The following is a 19,116-nucleotide window of genomic DNA, read 5'->3' on the forward strand; positions in this document are numbered from 1 at the left end:
CGTTGCGCGTATTGTTCCAAAGAGCCAGCGCTACAGTGTTGGGTTCAAACATTTTGGTGAAGGGGTGGTTTGGGAGAGACAATACATTTTTCTCCAGGTTTGTATTGAAAAAAAAAGTTCACATATATCAAATGACAATGATCTATATGTCAGTTATATAAAACAAATATTGAGTGGCTTTAAATTGTGAAATGGGAGGAATATTATCGCTCGGTAAAATCTGGACTTGTCCAGTTCACTCGGCTTGGCCTCGTGAAATGGAAAAGTCCAGATTTTACCTTGCGATAATATTCCTCCCATTCCATGCTGATCCACTCAATATTTGTATACCAATATTGTTGTTTTTAGTAGTTAGTTTCTCTTCCCGAAGGAGGGTCAAACCAGTTGGAAAACTTTGGTTTGTTACCATGGCGAAACACTGTGTTCACATTGGCTGTTGAAGTACGTGGTTGTGCCGAGTTTACTTTTGAGTGACATCGCAACTTTGGCAGCATACTGTGACCAAGTTGAGATGGATTTAAATTATTTTAAAAATGTTTTTTTTTATTTGTTTATTTTTTTGTTCTCTTCAGGTGACTCTGAATCTTCAGCAAACGGACACGGAATGCCGCGAGACACAGTATTTCTGCGGCCAGTTGTTGAAAGGGGACACTCCAAGTCCTCCATTTTCCCTACAAGGAGTCCCTGATGACAACAGACTCATCAATTGTGTAGAAATGGACTGCAATGGTAGGGAGAATTTGAAGTTTGTCTCATTTTGGTTCAATTTTGGAACATTTTTCTTGTTTCCATTCTTTGTAACATGTTTCATGAATGTTTAACAATTAACTGTTTTTATGGCCTCTTGTTTGCATGCATACAAATTACAAGTTTAATGTAATAGTAGGATCAATACTGTGACCTTGCACTGTACAAGTTTTCATGATTTTTTAAGCCTATCCCATGCAAAGTACTGTCTGCTTTGAATATGTGATTAACTAATCGTAATTAAACCATTGCTATGACGTCACACTATTGTTAAAAGTGTGGATTCGGAACTACAAATCTGTTACGCTGGTCACAAAGTGTGGATTCGGAACGACAAATCTTTAGTAAAGTGTACACTTTGAACACGTCGGACAATTGTTCTCTATAATGAGCATTAATAGGACCGTCTGCGTGAAAATTTCCTTCCGCAATTACCAATGCATCTTCCCTGTCAGATTCTCTGCCGTCACTGCATGCAAAACCTACTTCGAGTCAGAAAGAAATCATCGTCTGAACTATCAATTTGTCAACAGAAGGAGCCGGGACAAATGTTGCAACCTGACGCCACTTTTTTCCTCCATATATCATCTCAATGAAGAGCATTCATTGCAAAAATGATGATAAGACATGAATCTGGGACTGAGAAATATTTCCAATTTTGTTTGGAAATACTTTAAAAAAATTATTGACTCTCCATAGACTTTGTACACAATCGCGGAAGTGGCGTCAGGTTGCAACATTTATCCCAAGTCTTTTCATCTCCACTCACTGTTAATACCAATACTTCTTTCGACGCAATGGTTTCAGTCGAAGAATACACTCGCAAGTGTGGATTCTTAATTTACGAATTCACTCGGCGCTTCGCGCCTCATGAATTCTGAAATTACGAATCCACACTTTCTCGTGTATTCTCCTTAACTTAATTTTTTTTTCATATTACTCATGGTTCATAATTACAGATTGCCATGGTTATAATTCAAATTGAGAAATCACAATATGAACTTTAAAAAAAAAAAGTTTAACATTTCACAAAAATTATGTTAGCCTCAGGTAGGACATGAAACAGTGTCTGAACAATACACGATTACGATATTACGATGCAAATCAGTATGTCTTCAGAATAATGTAATGAGTGAACACCATGTGTAAGTACAAGAGGTTATATTTTCAGGCGTGAAAATCACAACTTTCGACTTGACGAATACCGGCGGCGACATTCTCCGCGAGAACCAGGACGGTCAGTTGTTCTCCTTCGACGTCTCCCTCACCTCCGACGCTAACAAGACTTCCGTCTCCGGCGTAGACCTGTGGACGTTCAAGGCGTTCCTGAACAACGCCCAGGACTGTCTGGGCGACGCGGCTGAGGTCGCTCTCACGCCAGCCACGGTGAACACCAACGAGGAGGATCAGGACCTCGCAGCCGGAGGGACCATCGACTTCAACGTCGCCGCCTCGATGAACTACCGGATGAAGTGCCCTGACTGGGACAACGTCTACGTCTGCCTGGAGGTCTTCCGAGGCGACGTGTCTTCCGTCCCCTTCACGCTGTTTGGCGATATCCTCAAGGGAGTCCCGATAGTCTGCAGAGGTACGTTGGTGCTATCTCTCCGAAAGAACCACCTTAACTAGCCAAGATTTGTCATAGATTTATTTGTAATGTTATTGTTGGTTCAAATGGCTACTCTGTCCTTGTCTTTTTCTTGTCTGTTTGTGGTGTCTTTGTGTGTCTGAATATTCTTGTAATAAAGTTGAGCTCATCTATTTGCGGTCCGTATCTGTATATCATCATACCATTGTCAAAAAAAGCGAAACCCAAATGTCGGGACTATTGGTTTAGTGAAATTCTGCATGTGGCACTTTCTAAATCTAGGATATAAAAGCCTAATTTATAAGCTTTCTTTTAGTACAAGAATCATTCAAATCACTCATGTAGTTTTAAAGTGACAGCATTTTCAACACAACCACTGTTTTAAAATTCTGTCCACTGTCTCAAAAAAGTGTGCGTTCTTTCAGCAAAATCCTCCAATTGGCCTCATGAAAAGAAGCTTATAGCCTCAATTCTGCCAATTCCTCCATTATTTCTTAAATGTGGTCTGTGGAGGGGTGACCACTGCCTGAATCCTACAAAATCATGCAGTAGTGACTGTCAATATGTTGAGGCTTGGCCAGTGACATTCTGGAGCAGTACGGACTACGGAGGATTTCAAGCATAATCCAGGCCTATATTTATGCATGACTGAGCAAAAACAGCACAAGGTCCGGCCCAAGACCTTGACAAAGTGCATGTAACGCACTTTTGCCATGTAACCTCAATCCTCTACATTCCTCCACGAATCCTCCAAAGAGGATTTTGAAGGATTCAGGGCAGTTAGGTTAACTTCTGATTTTCAAGAATTTTTTTTTTGCACTTTGGCCATTTGTGCTTCTTTGAAATTTTAATTTGATCACCAAGTTCCCACCCTATTGATAGAGTGGGCCAAAAAAGTTGTCACAAAATGTCCAAATAATATGTTAGTAGTTCAAATTTGAAAGACTGAAAATTATTAAAGTACTTCTTCATGTTGAAAAAAAAGCCAATCTTCAAAATTTCGTCGATTTTTTTTACAGGGGTTGAAGTGACCCAGACTGAAATTAGTAGAATCACTGCGGGCAGCCTGATAGTGGAGAGTGACGACGATGTGACCTTTGACCTTAATCTGGAGATCCGCTCGGTCGCCGCTGCCTCGGGCATCTCGGGGACCGGTCTGTGGTCGGTGGACGTGTTCCTCAGCGATGAGCCCACTTGCCAGACGGAGACATCCGACCGGATGACGTCACCGCTGAGTTTGACCAATCGCAACAAGGATCTGGTGGCCGGGGCAGTCCTGTTGATGAATAACGTCGGGGCTACGATACGGCTGCAGGGCTTACTCTGTGAGGACATCAGATACGTCTGCGTGGCCCTGGGCAAGGGACTCAGCCCGACACCGGACTTCACCTTGGTTCCCGTGAACGGCAACTCGTCGCTGATAGACTCCCAGGAAATTGAGTGCAGAGGTAGGACATTGAACTGTAGAAATTGACCAGATAATGCATTTAATTTTCATAACAGTGTGTGCGTTTTCAAAGTAAAAATGTTAAAATTGTTAATATGCCGGATTTGCGTTTGAGAAAAGTCAATGTAAAATGGGATCTTGCTTGCAAAAGTATCACTTAAGCAAACATTCCATCTTACACAATATATATATCGCAGTGCCATTGCTATATCAGACTTGAGCCGGCAAGTCGATCCAATCAAGCTTGATGGTCAAATGGTAAAGATGTCTGCACTAGTTAGCAGGAGGTATTTGGTTCAAGTCCCACTTGTGCAAGCCAGAATTTCCTCTGACTGATAGGGAACCCCTGTTCCCTAGTGACCCTGTTGGTAGTAGCTGTAATCACCGTCGATATATATGGATATTACTCGATTGTTTCGATATTATTTTGGTATCAATATTGCCAGGCAATTTTATAATCATATTGAAATATTAAAATTAACAATATTGAGGAATCATATCAAAAATGCATCAAATTATCATCAAAATAAATCTCTGTTTGTGCTTATATTTTGTGTTTATCCTTTGCTGTATGATATAATAAAAGTCGGCGGCAACTCGTGAAATGCCAAGCGGCGTCGCTTTTGGTGCTCTGCATTGACTGGAATTGGTGATTTTCCCCACTTTAAAACTACAAACCCCAAATTCTTGACAAACCTCAGTGCTGAAATTTGTTGAAAAAAGTTTGAGCAAAATGCTCCATAAAAAAGGCGGTGAAAATTTGGACTTTACATTTTTAATGTAAATTTTTGTTTTTTGTATCAAAGTGTCATCTTTATGGTCTTTAACTTTTACATGGACAATCAATATATCAAATATTCTTGATTTTGGATTTTCAATATATCGATTATTGAAAGATCTGATATCGACCATGCCTAAGTAGCTGAAGAATGACATTTTTTTCTGGTGTTTTTTTTGTGTCTGTAGGTTTGCACATTGTGTCCTCTGAATTGTCTGTGACCAACGGCGAACCCTTGATCTCCAACGACCCCGGACACCCGGTCTCCTTCAACCTCATCTTCAACACCCATCCCGACGGGGCCAGCATCGCCAGCCCCACCAACCTCTTCCGTCTGCAGGTCGCAGCCACGGCCAGCCCCGACAGGGCCGGGGTGGAAGCCTCCCAGCACCAGGTCATTGTGCCTTACTCCCCTCCGCCGGGCTTCACCATCTCTGCCGGACAGCGCTACACGCTCCCGGTTGACGCCAACTTGAACCTCCGCGGGGCCCGCTGCGACGAGATTCCGTACATCTGTGTGACGATGATGAAGGGTGTCAACCCCGTCCCACCGTTCACACTGACCCCCGATGTGGACGATCCCGTTGTGACGGCGTGCAGTGAGCGCCTTGACTGTGTTGGTGGGTACAGCGTAAACCTGGGACGAATTACATAGAGTTTAGCACAAAGCAGAAAATAGTACTCATCAAATGTATGTGCAAAGCGAACATTACATGGGAGACCAGTCACATGCAACTTACAATGAATGGGACATTGGCTGGTACCATTTTGTTCTTTGCTTAGCCCATTTTTGTACTTAGCAACACCAATGATTAACCCTAACCCCTTTGGCCTTTTTGCTAGGATGCATCCTCAATCCTTCAAAATCCAACCACTGCCTCTGTGTAAAAAAGTTGATACAGCCTCAATCTTCCAAAGTCATTTGACATTTCTTGAATGTGTTCATTGGAGGAGTGACCAGGCACTGCCTTGATCCTGCCAAATCCTCCAACGATTGCTGTTAATATGTTGAGGCAACTCGAAGTATTAGATGCCAGACAAGAATTTGGCTCTCGCAGGGCAAGTTCACATGTGCCGAAATGAAAGCCTGCTTTCAGAGTTTTTGAAGACACCTGAAATTGAAATGAATTAGTTTTTTTCATTAAAAGAAAACATACAAATTGAATATTCATTAGAAGAAAAAAAAATCCACTTTTTGAAGCGCACACGTATTGAGCACACGTATAACTTTTAGTAGCGTAATTAGTGAAAACCAATTAATTAAGTTTCTTTTTTGTTTCATGGCCAGGTGTCAGAATTGTGAACCAACAGTTGACCATCCAGTCTGGAATTCCGTTCGTGGAGCATGCCATGTCTAACCCAGTGGAAATGACTGTAAGTACACTAATAATTTACATCCGTGGACAGAAAAACACCCAGAAATCAGAAAGGCTTGAACTGCGACAGTTTTCTAAATCATCAGTTGAATTCTGCATAGAAAGACCAATTCTGATGATGAGGGTTTTTTTAATTGGTAATATAGAACTACAGGGTGTTTCAAAATAAAGGAAACCGAGCTTATTTTGTTGATTTCTCGGGTATGACTAATCATTTAGAAAAATGGTAACCACCATCTGTTACATAACCATGTCTTCTTTTTCGTGACACCACGAACTCCATTTTACCGTCACGGATGACTGAGCACCAAGTGATGTAACTCACATACCAGAAATGGCCTTGTACCACGTACATGCACCATACGACCAATTGACAGTTTTCAGCATGTTGAAAATAACAAAATCCAGGACGTCATTATCAAAGTCATTTATTCAATTGCTAAAACATATCAAGGTTTATCACTGTCCCCATTAACCCAAATGTCCTTCAACATGCCCCCCATTCCTTTCAACGCAAATCTCTGCCCTGGTTCTCATTGCTGTGAACGCATTCCTGATAACGTCTCTCTCTCTGATAACTGTCAATTGGTCTTATGGTGCATGTGGTACAAGGCCATTTTTGGCATCAGTTACATCACTTGGTGCTCAGTCATCCATGACGGTAAAATGGAGTTCGTGGTGTCAAGAAAAAGAAGACATTGTTATGTAACAGATGGTGGTTACCATTTTCCTAAATAATTAGTCATACCCGAGAAATCAACAAAATAAGCTCAGTTTCCTTTTTTATGAAACACCCTGTATATGTGGTATACTACTCAGATTGCTCTAACTTTTCAAACATTTCGGCACTCTTGTCATTGGCTGGGCTTTTGAGAAATTTTATTTTGATGACCAATAACCAAGGAAACAGTCTTGTGCTCCTGCCAGGAATTGATAAAAACCATCTCCATGGAACTGGGTCATTCTATAAATTTAGGGTCCAAAGTGTGACATTTTTCCTGTCCCTGTTACCTTGGAACTTTGTGTAATTTGCCAGTCAAGAGTTGAACAGTTTTAATTATAAAATGATTGTTGCCAAATGTAACAAGGACAGGAAAAAAAAAGTGGAACACCCACAAATGTATAGAATGATCCAAGTACACTCCCAATAAGAATGAAGAATATTTATTATACATGTATACAATTTAAGCTATGATGATGTGGTCATTGTCAGAAAATAAGCATCTGAGGTCACAGATTATGGTAAAAGAACTCGATAATTTTACGACACGAATTTCAAATTGATTTTGGAAGCCTTAACAGCTTAGGTCAAATTATTTTACATTTAGGTTGAATACGTTGTTTTTATCTCTTCACGACCGTTGGATCCACTGTTGATCTCATCCGCTCGCTCTGCTGAGAATCAGTCTTCACATGCTAGGGCTGACATACCCTTAACCCTTTGAAACTACTTTGCCAGGGGTGTGGCCGCTGTCGCATGCAAACAGCTACGAGTATAGACTGCCAGCCAAGGCTAACGAGCTCTACCTGCCCGGGTTTGTGATCAGAGTTGTCCTTCTCCTAGGCAGACAGCAGTCCTAGGCTGACGAGTTCTACCTACCCGGGTTTGAGATCAGAGTTGTCCCTCTTGTCGTACATAGTGGCTCTTTAATTATGACCCTTCCCTCCTTTTTTTTTTTGTAGGTGCGGTTAACATCTGGCGACAATAGCGGCGATGCCTTAGGGATCAACCTGTGGTCAGCCGAGGTCAAGCTGTCTGCAGATGACCCTCTCGCGCCAGGGACGGAATTCTTTGCGGTCACCACGGGAACGTTTGTCGGCAGCGATGCGGACACGGACCTGTATCCAGGCGAGACGATCGCGATGCGCTTGGAGGCCAACATGAACCTGACGGGAGTGGCGTGCTCGGACGTCCGCTTTCTCGTCGTGAACATCACCAACCCCGACGCCGACCCGGAATTTACCATACAGTGGACAGATGATGTGGAGTATGTCGTCATTTCCCAGTCCTTCACGTGTTCGGGTAAGAGGAAGTTTACTTGGTAATTTGGCTGGACCTGAACTGCCAGCCAGTTTTTTTTTTGGCTGTTGGAGTCACTGACTGATTAACTAGCTGAATACCTGACTGACTATTAGTTGTTGAGAATAACTCATTTCCTTAACTGCCTAAATTGTTACTCCTTATAACGTCCCAAACTGACCTGCCTGTTACTCTTTGTAACGTCCCAAACCACCCTGCCTGCTACTCCTTGTAATGTCCCAAACCACCCTGCCTGTTACTCCCTGTAACACCTCAAACTGCCCTGCCTGTTACTCCTTGTAACATCCCAAACCACCCTGCCTGTTACTCCTTGTAACATCCCAAACCACCCTGCCTGTTACTCCTTGTAACGTCCCAAACCACCCTGCCTGTTACTCCTTGTAACGTCCCAAACCACCCGGCCTGTTACTCCTTGTAACGTCCCAAACCACCCGGCCTGTTACTCCTTGTAACGTCCCAAACCACCCTGCCTGTTATTCCTTGTAATGTCCCCAACCACCCTGCCTGTTATTCCTTGTAATGTCCCCAACCACCCTGCCTGTTACTCCTTGTAACGTCCCAAACCACCCTGCCTGTTACTCCTTGTAACGTCCCAAACCACCCGGCCTGTTACTCCTTGTAACGTCCCAAACCACCCTGCCTGTTACTCCTTGTAACGTCCCAAACCACCCGGCCTGTTACTCCTTGTAACGTCCCAAACCACCCTGCCTGTTATTCCTTGTAACGTCCCCAACCACCCTGCCTGTTACTCCTTGTAATGTCCCAAACCACCCGGCCTGTTACTCCTTGTAACGTCCCAAACCACCCTGCCTGTTATTCCTTGTAATGTCCCCAACCACCCTGCCTGTTACTCCTTGTAACGTCCCAAACCACCCTGCCTGTTACTCCTTGTAACGTCCCAAACCACCCTGCCTGTTACTCCTTGTAACGTCCCAAACCACCCGGCCTGTTATTCCTTGTAATGTCCCCAACCACCCTGCCTGTTACTCCTTGTAATGTCCCAAACCACCCTGCCTGTTACTCCTTGTAACGTCCCAAACCACCCTGCCTGTTACTCCTTGTAACGTCCCAAACCACCCTGCCTGTTATTCCTTGTAATGTCCCCAACCACCCTGCCTGTTACTCCTTCTAATGTCCCCAACCACCCTGTCTGTTACTCCTTCTAATGTCCCCAACCACCCTGTCTGTTACTTGTTGTAACGTCCCAAACCATCCTGCCTGTTATTCCTTGTAATGTCCCCAACCACCCTGTCTGTTACTCCTTCTAATGTCCCCAACCACCCTGTCTGTTACTCGTTGTAATGTCCCAAACCATCCTGCCTGTTATTCCTTCTAATGTCCCCAACCACCCGGCCTGTTACTCGTTGTAACGTCCCAAACCATCCTGCCCGTTACTCCTTGTAACGTCCCAAACCACCCTGCCTGTTACTCCCTGTACCATCCCAAACTGCCCTGCCGGTTAGTCCCTGTAATATCTCAAACTGCCCGAGCACCCCATGGGCCGATGGATCTTCGGGAAATATACGTTATGTAGTACAGGTGCTAATTGTTATATTATTGGATTTTTTTTGCTCAAATCTCTTTGGCTTCTTTTCTTTTTAGGTGTGTATCTACAGTATCCGTCACCACCAGGATCTGCACTGGTGGTGTCAGACGGCTTCCCACTGAAGGAGCTAGCAGCTGCCAGCGAGGTCGTGTTTACTGTCAACATTGATGTCACTCCGCAATCGGCCACCATTATGGGGCAGGACTTGTGGAAAGTCAGGGCTTTTGTCTCTCCCACTAGCAACGGTAACGGCATACCGGAGGTAAGAGGGGAGAAATAGACATTTTCAAAGTCTTGGAGTTGTCTCAGGGTTGGCTTTATCTTCCTCCTTATGAATCATTTCAAAGCAACCACGGGGAAATATTCCATCTGTTGGGCACATAATGCACGATTTGCTTTCCCGCGATTCCCCAAGTCAATCCGAACTTAGATCTCCCAAAGACTAAAGATTTCATGAACCTCGTTAACCCTAATCTCCCCAACTCCATCGAAATCAATCCCCCCTTGGTCCTGCAGGCCTGGTTTGACTAACTATTGATGGAGTATGATGGGGTGTGTTTTTCAGGATGTAAAGGAGGATGCCGTCCTGACGTCTGTCCAGGGAGCTGTCCCCATCGTGGCCAGTGCGACCAGCACGCTGACTGGCGTGGAGGTCAGCCTGGATACCTCAGACAAGTACTGCTCCGATATGACCTACTTGTGCGTGGAGGTGTGGCGTGGTGACTCGGCCCAGCCTTTCTACAGCATTGAATCGCCGGGCAGCCAAGCCGAGCTGCGGACGTGCGTACAATCTCTGTGCAATGGTGAGTAGAAGTTTATAAGACTCGAGGGCCTACCGTTCTATAGCTGACTTTCTGACTAACATTCTGACTGACTGACTGACTCCCCAAGTCACTGGGAAGTGAGTATAAATAATTAATGTCCTAAATTAAGCCTTTTTTGGGGGGTCCATTTGAACTAGTAATGCGTAATCTCTTTTATATGAAATTCTTCCCATACAAGACCAACGGCCACCCAAAAAGAAGAAGCATGCAAAATCTCTGTTATATTATTTATTCATTTTATTCATTCGATTTCTTTCTGGTAATGAAACCAAGGATTCTTCAAAAGCGCCCTGGGCACTGTGGCTCGAAAGCCTGAAGAAAGCACATAGAGAAGACAGTGTGAAAAAAAATTCAGTTTTCAAGATGGCTCCTCGTATCTTTACTTTTACGCTTTACGTGTATCTAATCATTTTTGTGACAGGTGTCGTCATAATGGAAGTGATGCCGACCATTGTTTCAATCCCTCCGCTCATTGAGATGAGACCCAATCAAGTTGTCAGTTTGGATGTCAACGTGACCGCCACGCCAAACAGCGCCGGTATCGACGGGGACAACTTGTGGGCGGCCACCGTCTTTGTCAGCTCCCAACCTGACGGCTCGGGCGCTACGTAAGTCTAAGTTGGGCCACTTTCTTTGCACTTCTAACCGTAAAATTCTGCAGTTTTGTTCACCATTCTGTTAGCACCCAATACTTTGTTGCGGGATATACTCGTGCGCACAAACCAAATTTCCTTGCTGTCCTGTCAAATACATTAACCCTAAGAGGAGTATTTCTGCGTATTTTGCGTAATTTTTCTCTGTTTTTCTCAAAATGTATATTATCCACTGAGCTGCAACTTTAAACAACAAGTTAGCTGTCATGCGCCCTTCTTAAGATTTTGAGCAACTTTGTTGCTTCAAACGTTATGACCGTAGACACAAGCCAGCTAATTTGAATATTTACATTCACAGAATTAGGCAATGCATTCCATGTGTATATACATGCTTGAGAACATAGCCATCCAAACTGAATAAAAGCAGAATCGTCACAGCATGACTGTGTATACTTTCTAGAGAGTTGGCTCAGATCCAAGAAAGATTATAAGCTCATTGAGCAGGGGTAAGAATATCTCAACCACTTTAATTCTCAAATCAACATGCTGATGTTTTATTTCCTTTGGTTGTTTCTTCAGGTCTTCAGTCCGTGAGGCCACTATCGATCCCACGGTGCAGGGCAGAGATCTGGTTCCAGACTCTGTACTGACCTTAGAGGACCTGGTGGCCACCATGGATTTCAGCCGGATCGCCTGCAGCGAGATGCGGTACATTTGCGTGACACTGCGGGAGAACGGCCAGGCCCAGCCAGATTTCAATCTGGCTGGCGATCTGACCAGTTGCATTGAGACTAATTGCATCAGTGAGTCTTTCCTTCTTGCCTCAAAAGTCTTTTAGGAATATTTTAGGCCCCAGACTAAAGTAAAGGTAAAGGGGATGGACCTATGTTGACAGGAATGGAGTGCCCATCTCTCTTTCTTTAGCGATTGGGCCAGACTCATATGCTGCTGTGGGGCATCGCCACACCTCCTCCACAGCGAGTTTGTTACCTTCCCAGTATTGAATAATGCCAGTGCCCATTTAACACCTGGGTTGAGAGGAGTAATTGAGGTAAAACGCCTTACTCAAGGGCACAACGTGCATAGCCACGGCGGGGCCTGAACCCACAACCTCACGATCATGAATCCTGTGCTCTAACTACACAGGTGCCCCAGACCAAGGGCGGATCCAGAACACAATTTTTTTTTGGGGGGGGGCAAAAAAAATTTTGGTCTCCCAGAAAAGTGGGTCAAAAAAATTACGGCGTGGGATTCGGGGCCCGCTTAAGGGCCCCGAAAATTTTTTGGATTCTAGATGCTCTGTGGTGCGATCTGAGGCAATTTCTGACCACTTTAACCAATGTTTTTTTGAGGAAAAGATGGTGGTGTACTCATTGCCTGCCTTTATTGCGATGTCACATAAAAAAAAAAAATTGGTTTCGTTTTTTTTGGGGGGGGGGGGGGGGCATGGCCCCCTTTGGTTCCCTCTGGATCCGCCCTTGCCCCAGACTAGTGTTGGGATAAATCCAAGATTCCAAAATCCAGTTATCTGGTTAAAACTGAACGTCAGTAATCTGATTTAACCGGAAACTCACAGTCCTGCCAACAAAAATGTGGCGACTGGGTTACCTCACGCTGTGCCCTCCACGGTGATTGGGTATTGTTTGCAGTACTCAATGACCACTGGGCAATTTCAAAAACATTGAAAATCGTAAATGGTTGGGAATTCTCTGATCAGTGGAATGGGCAGGCTGTTTATGAAGTAAGACCACTAGTGAGTGTATGCGGTTACAGAGACCATAGTTTAAAATGGGGGGTGTTCCAATTGATTTCTTTGGCTTGTGTCTTAAAAACAACAGGAGGTTGGTTTAGGATATTCAATATCAGAGGCACTTTAACACAAGTCCACGACATTTTGTTCTGAGTTTTTTATAAAATGGTATGATGGCTTGACACAACACCATTGCTCATTCTCTGCAAACAGGTGTCGCCATTGCATCTGGGGCATTAGCCTTGGCCTCTAACGAGGTGCTAGAAGGCGACGATCTGGCATCGTTCTCGCTCGACATCTCCTTCACCCCCTGGTCAAACAGCCACAGTCTCCAAGAAGATGACAGCTGGACGCTGTTCGCATACACCACGGATCGCGGTGACGGGCTGGGCTCAATTTACGCCCTGAACCAGGTGACCCTGACGCAGGACCAGCAGAACCAGGCGGTGAACGTTGGTACACCACTGGTCTTCAACGCCCGGGACGTGACCCTTGACCTGACTACCCAGAGCTGCGATACCACGTCACATTTCTGCGTGGTGTTGGGAACGCAACCAGGGGCCTTTGTGCTGGGTGGTTATCCGACCTCAACCAGTCTGGTAGCCTGTGCTGAGCTGCTGTGTTCACGTGAGTCTATCAAACATTCTTAAATTAAGTTTTAAAAAAAAGTAAAGGGGGACGAACCTGTGTTCACAAGAATGGAGTGCCCATCTCTCTTTTGAAGCGATTGGGCCAGACTCAAGTCCATGAAATGCTGCTGTGGGGGGATCGCCACACCTCCTCCACAGCGAGTCTGTTACCTTCCCAGCATTGAATAATGCTGGTACCCATTTAACACCTGGGTTGAGAGGAGTAATTGAGGTAAAGCGCCTTACTCAAGGGCACAACACGCATGGCCACGGCGGGGCTCGAACCCACAGTCTCATGATCGTGAATCCTAACGCCAGATCCAACGCCAGATCACACATGCCCTCTTAAATTACTGAAGTACAAAATAGTAAGTAATTTTTACAAGAAGGATGTAATCTCGTACAAACTCTCATATCTCTCATTTGAGAATAACTCAAAGGCACCAAAACCCAAAAGGGAAAAAATTTGAGAGTTCAGTTGAGCTAATCAAAATTCTACAAACTTGCCATCTTACCTACACATAAAAAGTGTCACTTATGACTCATTTTGTTAGATCAGCTCACAAAACCAGATCATATCACTCCACTCCTATCCATCAATTCAAGAAAATTACCAGTCATATGTACCTCTTCGAAATGAAGACAAACTTCAATGGAGTTTGTCCTTGTAACATTTGCTAGTTTAATAGCGGGACTAGTTTCATCAAGCTACATTAGAACATAGAGTTATTCAGCACAAACAATTTTGTAACCAGCCGAAATGCTGTTTTAAACGCGATTTGTTCTTAGCTGAATTTTTCTTAAAATAACTCAGTTTCAAACTGTTCAGCTCCATGAACTTGGGCTTTAATCATAGTTTTCCCCTTTATCCATATTCCCATGATTTATAGCCAAGGAAGTTGACCTGTATTCGGTTGAGGTAACCGAGCGACGAATCGCAGTGGAGTTCACCGAAGCCTTTGGAGACTTTGATCTCTACGTCCTAACCTACTCTCCCATGGACGGCATCACTACCTCGCCTTACCCCATCCCGCGCAACCTGCCGCGAGCGCTGACCTTTGATCAACTGGTACCCGGCCAAGAGTACACCATTGAACTAGTCCTTAGAGATGGGGCTGACGAGAAGGCTGGGCCGTTCACACTTGTAGAACGGACACGTAAGTTGCTTTTTCTTCTAGTTTCAAAGCTTCGCGCGTGCTAGTTTCATAGTTTCGCTGCTTTGTTTGATTTGAAAGTCTTCTTCTTTTTTTTTGAGTGTCTGTCATAAATTGTTATGTCATCAATGAAATTTATGCTCACAGTGTATTTTCGAATACAGGTAAATGAACGAATTCGACTCACACATTTTACGGCAGAATCTTTGTCCTTTATTCATGTAGCTGAAATTATTTTGTTCTTTATTTGTTATGCTGAATTTTCTCGATGGGGTATTTTGGGGAAGATGTGTTTTTGTTGGGAAAATAATATCCCATAACGAAGAGCGACATTTATTGTTCAGTAGTGTTCTGGGCCGTCTACTATGAACTTTTGTATTTTGCCAGAAGACCCTAGCTCCCCCCCCCCACTAACCCCCCCCCCCCCCCCCAGTCTGCAAAATCCTGCATAGGCCACTGCTTTTTCTCACTTTATTGTGGGTCTTGATCTTATAAAAGGTTTGTTTTTTATCCCTTTAAGATATTTTCCTATTTTGAAAAGTACCATTAAAGTAAATCAAAATTTTAAGAAAATATTTCAGATTTTGTCCACACAAATTTTTTTCTGTCCAATTTAATTGCATCCTGTTACTTAACAGGACCGGACCCTGTCGTGCTCCAGCTCGGCGAGGTTACCTCCTCCGAGCTCACCGTTTCCTGGGACGCGGCCACGGGAATCTTTGACCACTACACTATCGTCTTGGATCCCGCCGACAACGGCCTACCGCGCAGTCCCGTCAATGTTTTCCCTGCCGAGGACCGAGAGGTCACCTTCACGGGCCTGCTGACGGCACGCCAGTACAACGTGACCATCTACACTGTCAGCGGGAATGTGCAGAGCTTGCCCAGCTCTGTGGTTGCTATCACAGGTAACGTGAGGGATTCAGAGGTGTGGTCAAGTCCATCACAAGTCGGGTTACAAGTTGATCACGGCTCAAATCACAAGTAGATCACGACTCAAATCATGACTCAAATCACATGTCAAATCATAAGATGATCACCAGTTAAATGACAACTCGATCACATGTCAATCACGAGTCAGATCACGAGTCAAATCACGAGTCAAATCACAAGTCAAATCACAAGTCAATCAAAAGTCAATTACAAGTCAAATCACAATTCAAATCACCAGTCGATCACAAGTCAAATTAAAAGTTTATCACAAATCAAATCACAAGTGAAATCACATATCGATCATATGTCAAATCACAAGTCAAATCGCAAGTCGATCACAAGTCAAATTACAAGTTGATCACATATCAATGTTTAAACCATTTTTCTTGTGTGTCCTCTCCATCCTCCTCCCCATCCAACAGATCCCTCCACCCCGGTCCTCATCACCACCGGTAACGACGAGACCAGCATCGACCTGGAGTGGTTCATCAGTGAGTCCTACAACGTAGACCAGTACGAGGTCCGGCACCAGCCCGACGACGGGATGCCCCAGCCAATCGTCTTCCCCGGGAACTTAGTGCCGCGGAGAGCCACGTTGGAGAACCTGACGCCCGGTCGCCGATACGTCATCACCCTGGTGGCCGTGTCCAACATCGGTGGCATGACGGAAATACGCAGCGTGCCGGCCGAGGTCACAGTTCAGCTGCGTAAGTTTCTGGTTGTTTTTTTTTATACATGACCCGATCTCAACAACTACGGTGAAACAGTGGCACTGGTATTCAACTGTCTGTCATGTCCCTCATTTATCACTTTTTTTTTAGATCATTACCATTAATTTGTTAAGATACCGTTTGATACCATTTTGTATTGTCTGTGGCTCCCCTCAACGGTAAGAAAAGGAGATTGTTGGAGACCGACAGGAGAGACATTCAAATGCATTTACCGACGACGCCTGGCACTCGCGCGAAGACACTATGTCTTTGTGCACATTTAGAATAGAATGAGTCGTGCGTACTCTGCGCTATACGCGTGCAAGCCAGTATGCGCATGTGCCCTGTCAACAGGGCTCTCGAAGGGGGTTATCACTTATCTCACTTTAAATATCCTGGATGCACACACAAAGTCAATGGACGTCGAGATACGACCTTGTTGCATAATATCCAAAGCTTTTGACAAAGTGTCATAGAGCACATCACAATTGACAATTGCTTAATGCTTTTTTCTGGTTTTCTCTTGTGAATTCTACTTTTTAGTTCCCATGGCACCAGCGGAAATCACCTACCAAGACCCCACCGAGACGTCCATCCAGATCGAGTGGCCCATGGCCGTGGGTGAGCTGGACTACTACCGGGTAATCTTCAGTCCCTCGGCGAACCTAGCCGAGATGATCGTCCCCGAGAACTCCCCCCGGGAGCTGCTCTTCCAAGGATTGGACGTGGCCAGCGAGTACACGGTCACCATCACCACCCACATTGCAGGAATCAACGGGGAACTTGTCAGCCGGCCGGTGACACGTACCGTCTACACTCGTAAGTCTTTAGTAGTTTGTCGGACTCGTTAACTTAAGAGCACATCATTCAGTGCCGCAGTTCAGGCAACTTTGATGCCGCATAAATGTGTTCAGCTGCTGCAAAATCACCATGCGAATGCTAGCCTTAGGCCGAAAATCCATATGTCCGTTTTCGATGTGTGTATTGCGTTGTGTGTTTACCAGCGATTAAAGGGCCCATGTAATGTAATGTTTTTAATGCAATTCTTGATAATTCACCGGTGTGTCCCACTTAACCTTATTTTCACTTTTTATTTTGCCATTTTGAAGGGTATTTTGGTGCCTTTTTTATTTTTATGCTAATGCCAATTTCCATGTTTGTGAGCAAAATTGTAATGTCATTTCAGGGCAGAAACCTCAATGTGACAGCTATTTCAGCACCAAAACTTGCCAGAATTTTGCATATTTTTCTGTTGTTAAGTTTCTTTTCTTTGGTGATTCGTTGTTGTGTCGGTACATTGGCAGTAAGCCAGTGAGCAAATTTTTCTTGTAGATGTTTTCATTGTGCACATTTTTGGTTCACAATTTGAACAGAAAACCCCTAAACTGAACAATGTCTTCCTGAAATGACATCGCAGCGCCCTCAGTTGTCTGGAAAAGCATGACTTTAAAAAATAAATGTTTTAAAGAAGTGCACTTTTCAATGAAATTAACCAAAAACAGGATGTCAAATAGTTTTCATACATTTAAGAGGAGCAGAAAGTTAAACAAAATATGGTCCTAAGAAAAATTCATTTCATGGACCCTTTATATTCCTTTCTCCAGTTCCGTATCCCCCCGGCCCACTGACCATCGTCCAGGTGACAACCACCCAGATTGAATTCCAATGGGCGGACGCGCAAGGTCCCCGGGATGGCTACGAGGTGACCTTTGACCCCAACGAGGCCGAGTTTGACCCGCAATCGCCGTACTTCACCACGGGGACCAGCATGCTGCTGACCGGGATCAAGCCCCACGTCACGGTGGACTTTGAGGTCCGTACCAAGATTGGCGACGTGGTCAGCCGTCCACAGACGCTCCGACAGAGGACCTTCCCCACGCGTGAGTCTCACAATTCCCAGTCAAATCGGCATTATACAAATGAAATTTATTTTATTGATATCAACACGTTTTGGTACTGACACAAGGGTTTCTTCAAAGTGATTAAACCCATTTCACACTAGACAAATCTCAGGGTTGATGCAGGGTTGGCGCAGGATTGAAAACATGCATCGTTTCACACTTGAATAATTTCAACCCTGCGTCAACCCTGCGTCAACCCTGCGTCAACCCCACGTCGGCCCTACCCCGGGTTGAACTCAACCCTACTCAAGACCAGGGTTGAGATTTTCAACCCGGGTTGAAATTCTTGCCAGGGTTATTAACTGAGCATGATAAGCTTGATTTGCATGAAACAAGTGTGAAACGATGCAGAGTTGAACGCGGGATTAAGATATAAAAAAACTCAACCCGGGGTGGCACTGGGTTCACCCAGGGTTGATTTCAACCCGGGTTGAGAGGCTCTAGTGTGAAAAGGGCTTAAGCAATATGTACTCATGCGTGAACAGTAGTTGGCACGTTTCAAAAACTCACAAGAGCTGCAATAGGTTGTGCACACCTGATGCGTGCACAGGTTTGCGCACGCAGGGTGCAAAGTACGCATGACCAATATTAGTCTGAATGTTCATTAACCCAGACCGTCGTCACGTGGGCATCACGCGTCATTGGCATTGCGTTCAGTTGAGGGAGTACTTGTGCACGAATGCCCGCACTCATGTGCAAAACTGCGATTTCATTTTAGGCAGGAACTTCAGTGTTACAGGTGCTCCGGCCTAAAAAAGTTTCCAGAATTTTTTGGTTTTTTTTTTAGGCAGGGTAACTTTTTGGTTTTTGCGATACATTGTAGGATCAGGACATAAAAGTCAGTGTATGAACAAATTTCAGGCACAAATGTTTTTCAGTATCCAAAACTTTGGATTCATAATTTCAACTGAAAACCCATTAACTGAAGTGAGTCCCTTATATGACAACACAACAACAGTGCCCTCATTTGTCAGAAACGCATGCAATATTTTAATGTTTTAGAAAAGTGGACTTTACAAATATTTTTACCGAAAAGGGACGCCTCCTAAGTTTCATACATTTCAGAGGAATGGATATCTGCAAACGACACGTGCCAGCG

The 19,116-nt window shown here is 44.4% G+C and overlaps 1 protein-coding gene across 1 annotated transcript in view; it reads left to right on the forward strand.

Moving 5' to 3' along the window:
- The window catches only part of LOC119746392, an 81,644-nt gene that overhangs the window by 47,702 nt on the left and 14,826 nt on the right, over positions 1-19,116 (forward strand). The window contains exons 32-47 of the mRNA XM_038223309.1: positions 573-729; positions 1,919-2,335; positions 3,355-3,783; positions 4,749-5,180; positions 5,849-5,934; positions 7,620-7,959; positions 9,580-9,785; positions 10,089-10,326; positions 10,769-10,955; positions 11,520-11,743; positions 12,904-13,317; positions 14,210-14,476; positions 15,112-15,381; positions 15,829-16,113; positions 16,660-16,935; positions 17,721-17,996. Of these exons, the coding sequence (XP_038079237.1) occupies positions 573-729; positions 1,919-2,335; positions 3,355-3,783; positions 4,749-5,180; positions 5,849-5,934; positions 7,620-7,959; positions 9,580-9,785; positions 10,089-10,326; positions 10,769-10,955; positions 11,520-11,743; positions 12,904-13,317; positions 14,210-14,476; positions 15,112-15,381; positions 15,829-16,113; positions 16,660-16,935; positions 17,721-17,996 (4,504 nt within the window). The remainder of the gene's footprint in view (positions 1-572; positions 730-1,918; positions 2,336-3,354; positions 3,784-4,748; positions 5,181-5,848; positions 5,935-7,619; positions 7,960-9,579; positions 9,786-10,088; positions 10,327-10,768; positions 10,956-11,519; positions 11,744-12,903; positions 13,318-14,209; positions 14,477-15,111; positions 15,382-15,828; positions 16,114-16,659; positions 16,936-17,720; positions 17,997-19,116) is intronic.

The sequence above is a fragment of the Patiria miniata genome, unplaced genomic scaffold, assembly GCF_015706575.1.
Source record: "Patiria miniata isolate m_02_andy unplaced genomic scaffold, ASM1570657v1 HiC_scaffold_12, whole genome shotgun sequence".
Classification (NCBI taxonomy): domain Eukaryota; kingdom Metazoa; phylum Echinodermata; class Asteroidea; order Valvatida; family Asterinidae; genus Patiria; species Patiria miniata.